The sequence below is a fragment of the Echinops telfairi genome, unplaced genomic scaffold, assembly GCF_000313985.2.
Source record: "Echinops telfairi isolate 266 unplaced genomic scaffold, ASM31398v2 ScPeMD7_2573;HRSCAF=3158, whole genome shotgun sequence".
In the NCBI taxonomy this organism is placed as follows: Eukaryota; Metazoa; Chordata; class Mammalia; order Afrosoricida; family Tenrecidae; genus Echinops; species Echinops telfairi.
In genome coordinates, this window is record NW_022106471.1 from 17,855,474 (window position 1) to 17,872,915 (window position 17,442).

The 17,442-nt window shown below is 38.0% G+C and overlaps 1 protein-coding gene and 1 pseudogene across 5 annotated transcripts in view; one reads left to right on the forward strand and one right to left on the reverse strand.

Annotated features, from left to right (window-relative positions):
* The window catches only part of LOC101652105 (ankyrin repeat and SOCS box protein 3), a 141,220-nt gene that overhangs the window by 113,210 nt on the left and 10,568 nt on the right, over window positions 1–17,442 (forward strand). For all 5 annotated transcript variants that reach the window (XM_045294201.1, XM_045294203.1, XM_045294200.1 and 2 more), the window contains 4 exons: window positions 6,209–6,321; window positions 6,976–7,111; window positions 10,050–10,227; window positions 13,681–13,878. In XM_045294201.1, the coding sequence (XP_045150136.1) occupies window positions 6,209–6,321; window positions 6,976–7,111; window positions 10,050–10,227; window positions 13,681–13,878 (625 nt within the window). The remainder of the gene's footprint in view (window positions 1–6,208; window positions 6,322–6,975; window positions 7,112–10,049; window positions 10,228–13,680; window positions 13,879–17,442) is intronic.
* Window positions 4,153–5,363, reverse strand: LOC101653174 (annotated as a pseudogene).

Sequence of the window (17,442 nt, forward strand, 5' to 3'; positions counted from 1 at the left end):
ATATATCTCTTTTATCTCTCATGCTCTCTATAACTTTACTATAATATTTACTTATTATCGCTGTACAATTGCGCCTACCAAACCCATAGTGATTGTGCTAGGAGCAGCTTCTGGCAGGTACATCTTCAATATATAGTCATTGAGGTCACCATGGATCAAAATGGATTTAGTGGTACCTAAAACACTAACATTTTAACATCATGGAAATAGAAATCCCCCTAATCTTTGTTTCTGTAACAGAAGTAGTAGCATCTGCCTGGCTTGTGCAATTTTACCAAGCTCTTTTAGGGCTGCCAATAAATGTCCAAAGGGCAGGCCACTCCACTATAAGCTTCAACCCAAAGGCACTTGGTTCCACCTCTATGGGTCGGCAAACCCAGCTCCCTAAATTAAAGTGTCCAGGGGCACCCCACCCCACAAGCTAGCTTCCTGCCCCAGAGCACTCTGCTTTACTTGTGTGCGTTGGGAAGTCCACCCCTGCACTGATGTCAAAGCTGGGAGGCTTAGTAGTTAAGGGTCTCAGAGTCCTTGAGACACAATCTGCTCCTCATCTTTCTCTCATGTTGGTAGTGAGAGCCTACATTCTTCTGAGAGGTCTCATTTTATACCCAGCGGTATGGCAACCACAATGAATCTTGTGAACCATCACACACTGCTAAGTCAAGTACAATCAGAAACTCCGCCCACTTACTCAGACCCCTCAGAAAAACAGAGATCAGTTGGTGGGAGTAACAAAGACTGGCTAAAAGACACCTGTTAAATAATTCACTGGATTACACCCTTACATACCACATTCTTTTAGAAACAACATTATCGGAAGATAATGGTGGATGCTTAAAAGACCCCTGACCACTTACCCAGCCAACATTTTCATTTAGAATCAGTATCTCAATGAGTAACAAACATCTCTCAAGGTGGGATGAATGAAGCATTATATTAAAAGACATATAAGGGAAAGGCAGGGCAAAATGGTGATACAAGCAGCTGCACATTCTTGTCTTCCCAGGATAAAATCAGAAGAAAAAAACCACCATAAAAAAAGCACAGTTTAGTGCAATCTATGTTCTCAGAACAATGGAAACCAGTCAAAGAGTTTCAGCATCTAATCAAACACTGAATCAAGAAGGAAAAAAGAAAGTGAGTTACATATAGTAGTGAACATTGGATTTCTATCCACCCATGATTTCTCACTTACGCACGTCTTGGGGCAGCAGCAGCAGTCGGTACTCCCAGGCAGAGGCAGCTGTCAAAGAGGTGAAAACTCTCACTTCCAGGAGACTCTCTGCAGGTAGGAAACTTGATGTGAGTGTGGCCACAGCTGATGCTTCTGCGCCACGGGTCTTGAACTGAGTGAGATAGCCAGCATTCTCAAGTGGAGAGTTAGGGGTTAATATGATGATAACTGGCACTTTTAGGTGTGCAGCATGGAGGGAAATTCTAGGAAAGAATTTTGGTGTCGAAGTAGAAGCAGCAGCAGCAGCCAGATCGGGAGTCTGGCTTGATGTGTTGACAGTTGGCACTCCAGTCAGAAAGCTTGTTATTAATGTGATGACAACTAGCACTCCCAGTATGGATTGTTATCAGAGCTGTAAGAGCCCCCAATACAATGATTTACAAAAAATAAATACCGTATAGCCCATTCCTGACGAGTGAACGTTGCTGATTCAATTGGATACGGTTAAGTTACTGTCACTGATGTCTGTACCATTTTTCTCTACATGTAGACAGCTCTGAGGTAGAAATACTCTTCTTCAGTGTGTTTCTCCATTCTTACCTCTTTCCTCACCATCCCCATAGATACAAAAGCACTAGATGCTTGATCAATTGACTCTTTGTTCCTGGAAAAAAATAGGAAAGACTATTTTAGATGCTGGGTAGTTTTTAAGCATGCTGTTACATTTGGTTTTCTTAGTAGCGTTGAGGAAATATGTTAGTAGAAAATAATGACTGCCTTTTCTAAGCAAACAGTTCAGCACTATTATGGTCCGTTTTCTTTCAAATTTGATAACTTAGATATTAGAGATCTCTCTTTTAAAGTATAGGCTTTGATTGTAGATCTGAACTCTAAGCATACTTTTCTAAGCAGTGTATTTCTCAATTATTGGCAACTAAATTGGCAACTAAATTTAGAAGCAAGTATCGAGAGTTCTGAAAATATTATTTATCTGCTCATGTTTATGCGTTCCTTTTTTGCTACTGGGAAATGTTTTCACTAGAGATGCACAAATCAAGTATCTTAATGTATTTGTGATGTTAAAGGTTGTTAAAACATTTGACTTCTATACCGTATTTAATAGTCAAAACACTTTTTTTTAACTGTTCTTACATTATCAGTCTAACTCAGGAAAAACTCATGGCCAACAACCTGATAATCTTGAACTCTTAGTTTGACAATTGAATGATTTTGGTCAGCAATCACAGATGATTAGTTAAATTTCTACTGCAGTTGTCCTGCTTTAACCACAGGGATGAAATTTCTGAAACTCTTTATAGTAAAAGAATTTTTTATTGACCTTCTGATTACTTAACAGAGAAAGTATACTTTGGTATAAAATCAATAAACTGACAGTGGCATATTGTTTATCTTGAATGACAAATATGTTTATCATGCCTTGTTTTATACTTTTAAGGAATTTGTCTTTCACATAGTTTCATAGTTTACACCTTGCATGTGTGGCCCTTTATCCTGCCAAGTACATTGTGCATTTTATGAGTTGTTGATTTCTACTCACTTCCTCCTGCTGTAGTATAAGTTTACCTTGACTTGTATGATTGAAAGGCAAACACCAAACCAAACCAAAAAAATGTAGTTTTTCAAGTAGACTTTTACACATGCAAGCACTGAATTTAGATATTTTTATTCATACTTAAACTTTTTTTCTTTTTGTAGCTATTGCTATTCTTCTAAACTTAAAATTCCAAGATTTAATAGTCTCAAAGCTACATCATCATCATGTACTGTATTTGCTGTGTGTGTGTGTAAGTACTTCTTTAATATATACTTACATTCTAAGGTCTGGTGTATATGTGTTTTTGTGTGCTTATTTAATATTATAATGCTATATCTTAAGGTTCCTGGCTGGTGCAAGCAGTTTGTGCTCAATGTGAGCTCAAAGGTTAGTGGCTTGAACTTACCCTGGCGACACTGCAGAAGAAAGGCATGGTGACCTGCTTCCATAAAGGTCACAGACAAGAAGACCCTGTCGAGCAGTTCAACTTAGTGTCATGTGATGGTCAGTGTGAGTCAGAATGCCCTTGGTGATAATGTTTTTTGTTTGTTCTGTAGAAAAGCATTTATCGCATTATAAGCACTTAGAGTTAGTCAGGGAAAGCAATAGTCCTGCTCATGAAACAGCTCACCCAAAAGGGGGATGATGCCCAACTAGTGGTCAAAGACTAATGTTCTAGTTAAAAAAAAAAAAAAAAAACTCATCCAAAATTAATTTTAAAAAGAAATCTCAGCTCTTAATTCACTCTTCTCAATCGGACAGTCTACCTGTGGTATAATTGGCAGGTAAAAAAATCTATCCTTACAACTTGGTGGTTCCAAGTTACAAAAAATTAAAATGAAATCCAACAACAAAATAAAAACAACCATCTTACAGAAAGGAAAGAACTAATATGCAATCAGTTTAAGAAATACACGAACAAGCAAAACCTGTGGGAAAAGAGGAACATGGATAATTTGGACTTAACTGAAGAAATGGAGAGACTGGGCTTCATAGGAAGATGTGCATCCCGGCAAGTCAGGTGTGAAGATTTTGGAGTAGAAATCTCTAGGACTTGATTTCTGCTTCCGGAATAAAAATGGCATCTTGTAGTGTTATACTTCATGGCTAAGACACCTACCTCACTTGGCTCTATTCCCTACCACTCTAAAATAACCACATATAAATAATCCCCTTTTTGTGCCTACTTCAGACATGATTTTTTTTCTAGGAAATTCCTTGAAGAAAATTTATTATAGGTCTGTGGGTTAGCCAAATCAAGTCTTCCAGTTAACGTTTAAACAACATGTAGTTTGGGCTAAGAGCATTGTTGATGGTACCTAAAGAGGGGTAGCCAAACATAGTCATCTCAAAACCAGTGTTAAAAATCAATCTGTTGTTTGAGAGAAAAAAAGGGAGGCTAACATCACAAGTACAGACATATTTAGGATCCTTGCCGTTCTGGATCCACATTTCCTTCAGGGAGTTCACCATTATAAATGTTCTCTGCCATCTGCCACATTTGCATGATGTTCTCTTCTGATACAGAACAAATCACCCGAGGTTTATTGGGATTCCGGGAGAAGTCAGATATCTTGGCAGTGTGCCCAACATGAATAAACACCTCTGGGGATTGTTCCTCTCCAGTTTTACTTCAATCCCAGACATTCAGTCTACGATCAGTACCACTGGAAGCCGAAATAGTTTCCTTGTGAGGTGACAACTGATCCTGGAATATTTCATCCGTATGTGATTCAAAAGAATGCAACTTGAGTTTCAGATTTCTCAGATCCCACAAAGCAACAGTCTTGTCAGCGGATCCTGTGGCAAGAGTGAATTCACTATAAGGATTTAAAGAAAGGCAGTTCACTTCAGCAAGGTGAGTATCAACTGACTGGCTTGATTTGGAACTATTGTTTGACTGAGTATCCTAGATCACGAGCTTCTGATCAGCAACCACCCCAAACAGAGACTCCAAGTAGATGCCAAGAAACATCTTCAACTACTGCAGTATGTCCGGTAAAGGTGGTCTCTGCATCCACCACTTTTCCTTCCTTTGCATCAGTACTGATGTCCCACAGGCAGATCTGAAGCACTCAGCAAGCACTCACTGAGATTTGGGTTCCACGAAAGTCCATAGCCTTCCTTCTGAAGTCCACCACCAAGTTTGAGTTACAGTCACCAGAAGTGTCTGCTTTAGAAGGGTGTGTTGTATAGTCCAAAACAAGAACATCACTGAGTGGAGTGTCGGTTGCAATGATGCAAAGGTCCCGGGGCATGTCATGAGCCTGGTTGACTTCTCCTTCATCGCTGATCAAGATTTATATGTCAGACTTTCCACGGACATAGCCCAAACCTCCAAATTCTCTTGTCCCACTGTCATCATGTGAGGTGTCAAACTGAGCATCACTGGGGAGCTGCACACCGGCTATTACAAGGTGGTTTGCTCAGCTGATGTGTATGTGACCAAGAAAAGTTGATGGATGCTGAAATCTTTCCCTTCTGGTTTGCTTGCATCTGGAAGTCACTGTGCAGTTGTCTGGGCCACTCCAGAGCATGGGCCATCACCAAATCGTAAAGGAAAGGGGTGTTCTTTTTCCATATTTTGTACTCCTCCTTATTCATGCATATTTCCACGGCGTCATCAAGGGCTTCCTGTTGGCGGGCAGGCAAGGTGGGAAGGAGTTCAGAGCCTAGCATTGCAGGAGGGGCGGGGAGGCTGCTGCCTGTGGATTTTTAGTTGTATTTTGCCACTTTATTAACTCTGCTTAAATTCCTCCAGCATTAGTGTCACCTTCATAGCCAAGGTTTGGGTTGGGGTGGATACATCCTGTAAAATTTAACCCACTTGCTTGTGGTATCAACATAAGAACTCATTCTCCATATTCTAGTATCCCCGTCTTCACCCTCACCAGATAGGACTTATAAACACGTGTTATTAAAGTAAACATACCTTGTGATTTACATAGGTATAATATTGGATAATTGGGTGACATTGCAAAAGATCACACAATGTTTAGCTATCCGTGGACACTGGATAGAAGCTTTGAACACCAGAGAGTCTACCTTAGCAATCACTTGGGGGTTATTGGTAGTAGTTGCTGTAGTTAAGTAATATGCATGTCTTTAGCAGCTCTCTCTAGTCTGGACACTAATGGTTTACTCTGAGAATAAGAGGGTTTTACCAATTTTTATTCATGTGTACAAGGTCACCATTTAAATAGTGATTATTGTCTATGGCAGTAAGCCAGTCTGAACATTAAGTGTTGGTCTTTCATTTTGTCCATGACTCTGTTTGTGATACTGGGTTTTGACCAACACTCTTGTGATAAACGTTTTAGCATTGCATGAGCACTTCCTGTTTTGATCTGCTTAAAGGAATGACTACAGAATTGTGAGTTCCAAGGTGAACAAGTGGTGTGGACACCACCAAAGTACCAGGGTTTACAAACAAGCCGGTCAATGGCTGACCGTATTTTTTTTTTATTGCTGTATTGCAGCTGCTGAAAATGGACAGATAGATGTATTAAAGGTGTTGCTTCGCCATGGGGCAAATGTGAATGGACCCCATTCTATGTGTGGATGGAATACCTTGCACCAGGCCTCCTTTCAGGTACTCTGCGGATGTATCCTTTCATTCCCATGTACATTGTGGTTTACCCTTTTAAAATGACAGATATATACTGTTTTGCTTCCTGGTTGCTTGTGATTTATGTTGTTTAATTAGTCAAGGACAGAAAAGACCGTTTAAATGCTAATTATCATTCTGAATATGCCAATTGCTTTAGTAGCTACAGTGGGTTTGGGGCTGCAGGGATCATTCAAGTTTTTGAAATGTTGATTGAATGTTAAGACACCATCAGAACTCTTGGAATACACATTGGTGAAGTACAGTGGCTTATTGTGTCCATAACAGTGTGTTCAGATTCTGTGGTAGTGCCTTAGTGCCTCAGTTAAGCAAGGTAATTTGGCTGGGTGTTTAAGGTTTATCATTTCTAGAGGTCAGTTTTTCAACTGTTCATGTTGAGTGGGTAACTAGAGGTTCAAGGTAATATGATTGTCAGCTGTCTATGTTGAATGGGTAACAGGAGCTTCAGCGTAAAATCTGATTGGTGACTATCTTCCCATTCAACACAACACCTTTTCTTTAAAGCCTTTTTCCCCCCTATTGACAAATTTAAAAAGGAAAAACCCCACAGCAATAAGAATAAAATGTATCTTTTATTTTCCTTGTTTTTCTTATCGAAAATGTGAATCTGTGCCATAGGAAAATGCTGAGATCATAAAGTTACTTCTTCAGAAAGGAGCCAACAAGGAATGCCAGGATGACTTTGGAATCACACCTTTATTTGTGGCTGCGCAGTATGGCAAGCTAGCAAGCTTGGCCACACTCATTTCATCAGGTCTGATCAATCTCTTTTAACTTTGTGTCTTCCCCGCAAGAATAATTGTTGACCAGATATAAATGAGGTTGTGAAACTTAATGGTGTTATGCATGAGGTAAATAAGAGTAAATACTACTTGATTGATAAGCCTGGTTACTAAGGGTCCACTACTAACAGAATGCAATACTGATTTATCTGAGTAGAATTATAATGATCTGTCACTAAAGTTTGTTTGCCTTTCTTTTTAATTTTGTATTTTTATAAACTACCTCCAATTATACAAAATTAGCTCCAACTGTACAAAATATTTTTTCAAAATGTATTTAGACAGAGTGCGGATAATTTCTTATTTCTGCTTTCTCCTTACAACCTTCTAATGTTCAACACTAAATACATAAAAGAAACAGACATTTATGGAGTGCTAATGGCACTGTTGAGTAAGCATTGGATTGTTAACTGCAAAGTTGGCAGTTCAAACCCACAAGCCGCTCTTTGGGAGAAAGGTCAGGCTGTCTGCTCTCATAAAGATTTATAGCCTCAGAAACCCTGTGTAGGGTCACTGTGACTTGCAATCAACTTGATGGTGGTGGGTTTGAGTTGTTTTGTTGTTGTTGTTTTGGTAGTAAATATTGAGCTTTTGGTCTTGAAATCTTGGAGTTGGGAGGAATCTTCAAAATCATTTATCCAAATATATATATTTGGAATATATATATATATATTTGAAATATATATATTATATTTATATATAATTATATATATATATATTCCAAATATATATATATATATATTCCAAATATATATATTTTTTAGATCAAGGATCCCAGGCCCCGAGAGTTTTAAGTGTCTTGACTGAGATCTAGAAACTATTTGGGGTCAAGCCTTTTGACTTTTGATTTTCCTCCTTGTAAGACCTTGTCTGTTCTTGAGAATTGCCCTAATGTAACTTACGACCTCTAGTCTCATAAGTTCCAGTTATTATTGTATTCTGTGTAGAGTATAATAATAGGGTCAATGGCACCTTATGGGGCTCTCTCCTTATGTTCAGACTGGCTCTGGTTACTTGGAAGGCTAAGCACTTGCTGTGCTTTGTTCTTTTTTTGTTTTCTTTTTTCTTTCCTAAGTACTTATTAAATAGCCAAATGAATAAGCCATGTTTTATTGTAGGTATATTTTTCTAACACCTTAAAAGGTTTTCTTTCCTTCAGTTGATTAATCAATCATTTTTCCATCTGTAATCTTTATTTTTTATGACATTTGGAAATGATCAATCCAAATGAAGCATTGATTAAAGTTAAGCAGAATTCTTTCTTGATTTAATCCCTTCACAGTAACAGTGCTCACTTTTTTTCTGAGTCTGGCAAAAGATGAAGCAAACTGCCTGGATTAAATCAGGAAGCACCTAGTTGTCTAGACGTGTTATATATCCATTTGGGATTTCCAAAGACTCGAGAAACTCCTAACCTTTCCATTGAATTTGGCGTACTTTTCAGCCTTCTCAGGGCTTCTGTTTATTCAACGTGCATTTGTTGTAAAACAGCCTTTTAAATAAAGATAGTCCTTTTCCCCTTGATGACTGTTTTCCATTGAGATGTATTCTAGAAAGTTTCAGTTTCCCGAAGTCATATAACATCGTGCCTGTCATATTTAACACATTTACCATTTAGAAATGTTTAAGCACACCTGTTATTTTTTTAACTTTCATAAAAGTTCGCATTATTTTCAACTTTTCAATTCTGTGTATACTGACGTCTGAATAACTTGACTGCACTTAAAAGTGTGTTACTCAGGGTTGACTAGGGAAATAAATTCGTAGATACTCATGTGTATAAGAAAGAGCTTTATGTAAAAGAGCAATTGTATATATAGGAAACATCCCAGCCCAGTCCAGATCAAGTTCTTGGTCTGATATTAGCCTGTGTGTCCGATAATAATCCCTAAATTCTTCTTTAGACTCATTTGTGCAATGATGCCAAATGCAGGAAGATCACAGGGTGTGAAAGTCTTATAGATCCAGTTGTGGTGGAAGCAGCACTAGCATGGGTCTCCACGTGACTTCTCCAGCTCCAGGGCTCTGGGTCCATCAGCTTAGCGCCATGTGGCTTGTCAACAGGAATGTCTCACAGGGAGAGAAGCAGAGAGGGTATCTGGCCTCCAGTGAGCTATTTATTGCCATTGCACTTCCAAGTGAGGTCATCAGGCTACAAACTGATTGACAGGCTAGGCTCCACCCCTTCACAAGTTGACAGGATATTATGTAACTGCCACATTAAGCTTTTAAAAATCAACTTAGAAATCCATTTAAACAGACCATTTTCCCATGGAAGAAGGGGATGCCGTAAACAGTACCATCACCACTGGTGTTAAGGCACAGTCACTGTGACATTATGTTATAATCATCACATCTCCTGATTATTAATTTTTATAAATCTTAAGGTGTAGTTCGTTGCATTTTTTAAGTGCTATAATTTAGAATTCTTCTGCTCCTTGATATAATTGAATGATTGAAATATTGATTTATACAATATGTAAATTACTTGCCAATAAAACCTTTGCAAATAATTTAGGATTGTTCCGATATTCTTTAGTAATTATCAGAAACTTGATAGTTAATGATTCTCATTTTTCCATTTTAAACAGTTACTTATTGGACCCAAAGAGGGAGTATGAGAGGAGGGATTAGAATGAATTGAATACTTCATTGAATAGGATTTTTATTTTTGGTTAAGAATGAATAGTAAAATATCAGTCACATGTTTCCTTGAAAATATAAAGGCAAAAGCAATTTAAATGGTTAGTAGCATCTTATCAAAATAAATACATTTATTCAAATATATCCATTGCCCAGGGAGATGGGGGAGGGAGGGGGGCTATTGTACTGTGAAACCCTTTTATGTTAGTTGGTTGGAAAATTATGTTTGTTGTAGGATTTTCTGTTAAATTCTTCATTTTGTCTTAGGTGCAAATGTCAATTGTCAAGCCTTGGACAAAGCTACTCCCCTGTTCATTGCCTCTCAAGAGGGCCACACACAGTGTGTAGAGCTCTTGCTGTCCAGTGGTGCAGATCCTGATCTTTACTGTAATGAGGACAATTGGCAGTTACCTATTCATGCAGCTGCACAAATGGGCCATGCAAAGTGAGTGTTAACAATAGAAAGTAAAAATGAGCTAATGATTAGAAGCTAATCAAAAATAACCTGGGCCAGACCCTTCACCACCAGGAAAAAGTCTGTTTCCCACGCGCTAACAATTTGCAGGCTGACCAATTCACTTTCTTCTGTCCTTAGTTGTTCTTCATCCTGTGTTCAGGTGTGAGGCAGACTGGCTAGAGCCGAGGTAGCACCAGGGGGTTCGTCTGTTCCAAGAGTCATTAATCTGCTTTCTCCAGCTTTAGCCATAGTCTCCCCTCCCATTTCCTCCCGGGTTTATCCCGGGCATCTTAGGCTGATGGCATTCTTCTCATGCTTACTTTCTTTGTCTGGCCATGGAGAGCTTTTGAATGTACGAACCCTACTCGTGCCGAGTGTTCATTCTGTGTGTGCTAGGATTTCATCCCTGTCGAATTATTACTAATCTTCGTTAGCCAGAGGCTCCCTTGATTGTATTGGTGTTTTTTGTAGAGAGGGACTTAAGAACAATTAGGACTTCAAATTTAGTTAGAAGCTACGAATGTGTTGTTACTTGGCGCTTTTGAGTCCATTCAAAGGACCCCTGATGGCATAGTGGGTCTGCATTGGGCTGCCAAAAGCATGGTCAGTAATTCAAAACCACCAGTCACTGCGAGGGAGAAAGACAAGGCTTTCTACTCCCAAACTCACAGGGCGGGTCAACTCTGCCCTATGGGGTCACTGTGAGTCAGAATCAGCTCAATAACAGTGAGTTTTTCAGTCTATTTCAATTCATCCCAACCACCCCATGTCACAAAGTGGGACTGTGCCCATAAAGTTTTTAGGTTGTGATCTTTTTGGGTGCAGATTGCCTGGTCTTTCTGCAGCAGAGTGGCTGGATGGATTTGAATGGCCAGCCTTTCATTATCCCCGAGCATGTAACCATATCTGTAACCAGAGCTCCTTTGGAACAGGTAACCTGGTTAGATCTCTGAGAATCTGACAGTCGATCTTTATAAAAATTGATACAGAATCTTTTTTAAAGATAGATGATTAAAGTTTTAATCCAACAATAATGATACACCTATTAATAGTGTTTCTGGATTTTAAAAGTGAGGGAATAAGGGTTAGAATCGAGCATGTTTCCTGCTCTTGTTGTTAGGTGCCTGTGAGTCCATTCTGTCTTCACGACCCATTTGACGGAGTGGAACTCTCTCCTATAGGGCTTTCCTGGCTGTGACCTTTATCGACCCAGGCCCTTCTGCCTCCCACAAAGCCACTTGGGTGGGTTCAAACCACCGGTCCTTCTGTTCGTAGCTGAGCACTTAACGTATTTGCCACATTAAGGCCCCATGAAAACAAAACTGTCAGTACGTCTCAGTGGGAAGACAGATTCTGCAAATTGGTTATTCTGTCAATAGGTGGCATACTGTTTTACTAGTTCCTTTAAAGATAATTGCCCCTTGTGGAATAGATGCTTTTTCCACCCATTTAAAAAGAGCTTAAACTATTTTAACAAAATGATTAGGTTTTAAAATTTGATATTTTTCTGATTTCTCGATCATTTGTTTAAACATAAATCTTAATCTAATTTCTTTATAGCTCTACGAGCCTTAGGTTGATACTAAAACCCTCTTGAGAATTTTTCCTTCATTGTCTTCTCTTTTGAGAAGTGTATGTATCACTGATGAGTATTTCATAGCTTACTTCTAAGGTACCCCTTCTGTGAGTATAAAATCTTCTTAAATAGTATTATCTTAAGCTTACTCTACATGAAGAAAAGTTGTAACGGGGAGAAATATAATATTATGAAAATACTTTGCTGGAGCTTTGCCTGTGCTTCCTAGAAAGAGACTTAATTTCCTGGTAAAGTTAAGCAGTCAGCTACTAATCTAAAGGTCTGTGGTTCAAACCCATTGCCCTCTGGAAGAAAGATGTGACAATTTGCTAACATAAAGATTAAGCCAAAACAGCAGCAGCAACAAAAAACCTCAAAGGCATTGCCTTGGAGTTGATTTCCAACTTATAGTGACCCTATAGAGGGTTTCTGAGACTTAAATATGTATGGGAGCAGACTGCCTCATCTTTCTCCTGTGGAGAAGTTAGTGAGATTGAACCATTAACCTTACAGTTAACAGCTGACTCCACGAGGGTTTCTTTCCTTTCGCAAACCTCATGGAATAATCCAACTCTGTTCTAAAGGGCTGCTTTAAGTCACAATTCATTCAATGGTGATGGGGTTCGATTTTTTTGGTTATCTTTAGAGTTTTATTTTATTTTTAATTTTATGCAAACCCTTTCACCAGCTGAGTGCTGGAAATAAAGTAACAAATAACGTAATAACGTGTGTTTTAAAGATTTTCTTTAAAACTTTTTCTACCTTGCAGTCCACTTCTTCACCGATTGCTGTCAATATTTAATTTTTATGCTGTCAACATTTTAAAGAGTTTTTATCCTTTTCAGATAATAAACTCGTATGAACAAAATAAGCAAATTATGATATCTTCCTAATAAAAGTATTATTATTCATTCCAGGTCACTCACCACCTTTTAAAATCTTGACTAATTAGATAAATGAAACTTAGTTGGTACTCTAAGAAGGAAAATATTTTCTTAATATAAGTTTATATTTAGTACAATGGATTTTTAAATACTGATACTGGGAAAATGAACAATTAATGAAAAATGTTAAGGAAAATCTATTTACTCATAGAAACAAAACTTAATTCTGTTTCAGATGTTTAAGCATCTTTGTATTAAGCACCAACAGTAAGTGTAACATTTGGAATAACTACTATGAAGCATGTAGTAATTTTACTATAGGCAGAAGGTCAACTAAAGATAGAATTTCTTAAGTCTATGTTTGACTCGTTTTTTTTAAATTATAGAGACCCTGTACAGGGTTGAGCAGATTTTGTAAATCTTTAAAAAATAGTTTTAATAGCATATAATTCATATACTATACAATTTAATTATCCTTTCATATTAAGAAGAGTTGCACAATCATTATCACAATGAATTTATGAACATTTTCTTCTTGTCTTCTTTATTGTTTGCTCCCATATGCCCCTAGCCTCCCCTGCCGTGCCCTAGGTAATTAGTAATCTAGTTACTGTCTCTGAAGTTACCTCTCCTGAATTTGATACACAGAAAATCCGACAAAACATAAACAGGAAAAAAAAACCAAAAAACCCCAACATCAATGACAAAATAAAACAGAGAAAAACGTTAGTCAAAAGAAAACAGAAAATACTAACTAAAAACTGAAACAGCTTAAAAATGCGCCAACAGGGAGAACAAATGATAAGGTGTTACATCTTATCCCAACATTTGCCATAATTGACTTTATAGTGCCCTCTATCTGATAGCAAGGCTATTCACATCACTTGACTGTGGTCAGAGGGGATTTGCTGGAAGCTGAAATGTTTGCCTGAATTTACATGCTTATACATACTTGAATCTTTTGCATATATGTCTTTGCAGCATCCTGGAATTGCTGATCCCATTTACTGACCGGGCCTGTGACACTCAGCCCGACAAAGTGAGCCCGGTGTACTCAGCAGTGTTTGGAGGGCGCAAAGATTGCCTAGAAATACTGCTCCAGAATGGCTACAGCCCAGATGCCCAGATCTGCCCAGTATTTGACTTCAATTCTCCTATGTGTATGGCTTTCCAAATAGAGTATGTATATTTGCCATGCATTTATTCCTTTTGCTGTGTGGAGATGAGAGGCCCTGCGTGGCACAGGCAGCTAAGTGCTTGGCCCTGCTTAGAGGACAGAGCTGATGATCTGCTTCTGAAAGATCACGCACAGCATTCGAGAAGTTGGGGTGGGGTGTGTGGTTGTGTTGATCATTGTGATCGGTTTGTATAATTGCTTCTCATTGAAGACTTCTCAACTGTTATTTTAGGTTCCATATCTAACTCCATTACATACGTATTTTTTATGAGGTCATAATTGCACGGTGTTTTTTTAAAAAAATTATTTCTTAGATCAGAGCAGAATGACATTGGATAGTTTGTGAATGTGTGTATCCAATGTAATTATGGTCATTGTAGGCCTTCATATTAGGAATTATTTCTGAGTATTTTTGGTCATAGCAGCTCTGCTCACCTTATCACCTTGAAGTGTAATTTTAATAAAACCACGCCACACAGTGCCCTTGTGAATAGTATTCCTTGAGAATTTGTTCTGCTGTTTCATGCCATCAGTAGATTCAGATAAATAAAATTTAGCTAGTGGAGTCTAACTGCTGACCTTGTAGATAGCAGTTCAGTGCGTAACCCATGATGTCACCAGGACTCCTTATTTTATTATATTCACACTTAAATGAGAAATTTTATTCTTATTTCACAAGTACATCAAGGGAATGCAAAATACAAAAATTCTCAACTGAAAAATAAAAACTATAATCATAGATCCAGATAGAAATTCTGGAACTGAAAATATAACATTTACAATGAAAAATTAATCGAATGTTCTGTACACCCACAACAGAGTGACAGAAAATGTCAGGTAAGTTGAATATAGACCTATAGAAGCTGTCCACACAAAAGAAAGACCAAAAAATTGGGGGGAAACATGAACACACAGGGTTAGGTTCCTAAAGGATAATCTTAAAAAATTAATCTTGTTTTCTCCCTCCAGAAGAGGAAAAATAGATTGGTGCAGAGGTATTATGCGAATCAATAATAGCTTCACATTTTCTAACATTGGGAAAAGATTCCCAGGGTTTGTAGACAACATGGCATGCAACAGCTCTGAGGAAACGGCCTTCAACTTGATTGCATCAGGGCTGTGACCTGAGAAGGTGTTGTGTCCCATCCTAACCTGTTCATACAGATCCTATTATGGAGGTGATTACATTATGTCACATCATGTGTGATTACTAGGTCTTAACAACCAAGTCACTGAGAATTCTCACACTGCCAGGTTGACCCCAAAACAGTTAGTTACTGCACCGAACAGTATTTCCTTCTCCAGGCACTGATCTCTCCTGATTGTATGACCAACACACAGGAAACAGCCTCACCATCCTCTATTGTGAGGTGCATCTGGCTGCCCTTCTGTCAGTCCAAGCTGTATTCAAGTGTCTTTACCAATACCATGATTCAAAGTCCTTGGTTCTTCTATGTCCTTCCTTATTCATTGTCCAACTTTCATATTCCTATATAGTGATTAAAAATACTGTAGAGTAAGTTGTGCAAATTTTAGTCTTCAAAATGACATCTTTGCTTTTTGATACTCTCCAGAGCTGGGTCAATGCAATACATCCTCTGATTTCTTGCTGCTTCTGTGAACACTGATTGTGGGTCCAAGTAAAATTAAGTTTTTGATAACGTCAGTGTTTTCTTTATCAGGTTGTTATTTATTAGTCCATTTCAGATGATTTTTGGAAAAAATATGGTTTTTGTTTTCTTTATGCTGAGCGTCATCCATACTGGATGACTGTTAACAGGTTATCAGGTGTAGTGTTTGACCTTTAGTAGTAAGTGCTTCAAGCCCTCTTCACGTTCAGCAAGCAAGGTTGTGCACTTGAATTGGTGGGGGACTCTGGGGTGAGCATATTTCCCAAGTGAGTAAATCTAAAAACTGGTAGCATCATAATTAGACATATTCCCATTTACTGCTTATCTAAATGGGCTGACATATATAGTGCATAGCATAATGTTTGCACATAGAAGGAGAACATCAAGGTTGGTTCTCCTCTCCATCTATTTAGAGAACAAAATTTAGTACACTTTAGTCTCAATACTAAATGAGTATTTCCACCATTTATGTGTCTGTCCTAATGTGGCAGCTTGAATGTGCTGTAATCAAGTATTTGAAAGCTACGTCATCAGTGTTTCAGGTACCAGTAGGGTCACCCTTAGTGGGGAAGAAAGGTTTGCCACCTCCAAATTTTTACCCATTGGAAAGTGGATCACAACAGAACATTGTCCAACATGCTTGCTTTGGGCACATCAGGAGGGAGTATTTGCTGAAGGACAACATTTTGTCACAGCACCGTAACTTGGAGTCAACTTGATGGCAGCTATTTCTATGTAAAGTATGTTACATTTATATAGTCTCAAGTCTAGCTTATCAGCTTGCATGTCAGTCAATGTAAATGCAATGTGGAAATTGTTCAGACTGTTGTGGGACTCTATAGAACTTACTGACCAAACAACAAAAGTTTTATTCTCCCTGTAGGTTTTATTTCAGGAAAGCAAGCAGAGCATAGTATAGCCAGTATCTGTGGGAAAGAATTCAAAGCTGAAAAAATGCTCATATTTGTTTTATTCTTTGAATATATTATAGTCTTAAAATTTGGATTACCTGTAGTCAATAAGCTAAAAATGAATTTTATTAATTAGAATTAGCATTCAAATAACCAGGATAATTATATATAATTTTAATATAACTATCATGCATTAAGTTTTCTCTTAATGATACAATGTGGGAATTTCCTAATCTGTCTTACACAGTTAGAAATAAAGATTTGACTTTTGGTTACAAGACTGGTATTTGAAAGAGTCCACTTTTCAAAAGGAATTATTGAGTATTTGCATTCATACAGATTTGGTAAGAAACTTCGTGATGTAAGTTTTGAAATTCTATCTTTATAGCAACAATAAGGTGTTACAATAATATGAGTGTGGTGTAAATTGTTGTATAAAAAGATAGTCAACACTTAACTGACGAGGTATTGAGTCAAACATTTTTGCTTTCTCCTATGTACTATATCTTTTGTTATTTCTTTGAGATCTATAAATTCAGGCTTTGTGACATTTCTTACACTCTTGGCTTGTGTCTTCCAGGAAACTTATTTCGGCTTACAGCTAGTATAGTTATATTTAAAAAGTGATAAAAAATAATTCTAAATAATGGCTCTGCGCCTAAAAGTTTTCTTCTGTTATCATTTTATTCATTCGGTTTCCCTTCTTAGCTCAGGATTGTCATTGTGGACCGTTTCTGTAGTGTAATCCCCATTTGAGAGGATGGGCTTCCATTTGAGGCAGTAAAGGAGAGGTGTCTCCACCATGACCCAGATGGGCAGCAAAAGCAGCTGCTGCCCTTTGGGGCTGAAAAGTGAACGAACAGCTGCAGTGACACAAAGTCAGCCTTCACAAGGCACAGTTGAGCTATTCAATTCAAATGAGAAAATGTTAAGGAAAAGATGCCTTCCATATGATATGGGTAAAAGACAAGGGGAGCTGAAAAGTTGCGCAGCAATTTAGACAATGTTAATGCCTTTTACCTAA